Source organism: Sinocyclocheilus anshuiensis, unplaced genomic scaffold, assembly GCF_001515605.1.
Source record: "Sinocyclocheilus anshuiensis isolate Anshui unplaced genomic scaffold, SAMN03320099.WGS_v1.1 scaffold454, whole genome shotgun sequence".
Taxonomy (NCBI): domain Eukaryota; kingdom Metazoa; phylum Chordata; class Actinopteri; order Cypriniformes; family Cyprinidae; genus Sinocyclocheilus; species Sinocyclocheilus anshuiensis.
In genome coordinates this window covers 121,082-122,304 of record NW_015548217.1, presented here as the reverse complement: position 1 = coordinate 122,304, position 1,223 = coordinate 121,082, and the positions used below count along the sequence as shown (strand labels likewise).

Here is a 1,223-nt window from a genome sequence, read left to right as displayed (position 1 = left end):
AAAATATATATATATATATATATATATATAATGTTTGTCATTTATTAGCAGCTATAAAGGTAAATAACTAGAAAAAAGTGCAGTAAAAGGCAAACCAGTGTGTTTATAATTACGACAATACATTAAAATTATGTAATAAAAATACCAGCTTGCAATATCAAAGAAAGCACCATGAGTTAAAATATAGCTAAAATATATATAAAATAAAAAAAAGCTAAAATATCTGGAAGCAAATGTCACCGGAAGTCTCGCACATTTTAAGTTACAAATGGCCACGCCCCTTAAAAGTAAGTTGAATAATGCATACTTGTTAAGTTTGAAATAGCTTATCTATGGGAATTATGTACTGAAAAGGAAAGACAAAACAACAAATGCTTTCTTACAAAACATTATTTGTTGGCTGCAATGTATAGCCTACTGTGTTTAAAACAATCATTTATGCATCGCCTTCATTTCAAATGTTTTTTTGTAATTAAATAGAAACCAGATTAAGTGCGTCCCCACATTTAGCCTAAATGGTAAAGTGTAAATAGTCCATTGCAATGACTAGAGTGAGTATATCGCAGCGCGTGCTTTCAGGATGACGCTTCACGCGTCTCGTTGGCTGCAAGCGTCATCATCATCATCTGTCATCGCTTCAGCAGCGAGAAACAAGTGTATGAGCACTGAGCTGAGCACCAGTCATCCTCCAGCGACACACCAGCTCCATCAGAACCGAGCTTTCCAGCGCTCTTCTGCTTCATCTCATGTTTGCGCGGAGGATAAAGTGTGAATATGGCATCAATCTGTGCGGTGGTACGCGTTTTTCTCTATCTTAACATCGTCAAAGTTTACCTCGTTAACTCGTCAGAACTGAACGGAGATATTCCTGCAACACAGCAGTCATTCCACAGTCCTGCCCGAGACATGATGACTGTTAATATGCACAGAGTTTATGATAAATACAGCAAGAAGCATCATCATCATCATCATCATCAACAACAGAACATAAATACAATCCGAAGCTTTAGAGGAGTCCCAGGTGAGAGAAACTAACTAAAAACCTTTACAACTCGGAGACTGCTGTTTAAAAACGATGTAAAATATAGAAATGTTTGTACTGATAAAATAATATTTCATGTTACACTGTTGTTGTTGTTTTTCACTTACAAAATTATGCATTTTTGGCATCTGAATTTTAATGACTTTAATGACCATTTTAGTTATATTTGACAAACGACATT

General features: G+C 35.3%; 1 protein-coding gene across 1 annotated transcript in view; it reads left to right on the top strand.

Moving 5' to 3' along the window:
- The first annotated feature begins 689 nt into the window (after positions 1–689).
- Positions 690–1,223, top strand: part of LOC107653931 (growth/differentiation factor 10-like) — a 4,389-nt gene continuing 3,855 nt past the window's right edge. The window contains exon 1 of the mRNA XM_016440793.1: positions 690–1,021. Within this exon, the coding sequence (XP_016296279.1) occupies positions 775–1,021 (247 nt within the window). The 5' untranslated portion in view covers positions 690–774. The remainder of the gene's footprint in view (positions 1,022–1,223) is intronic.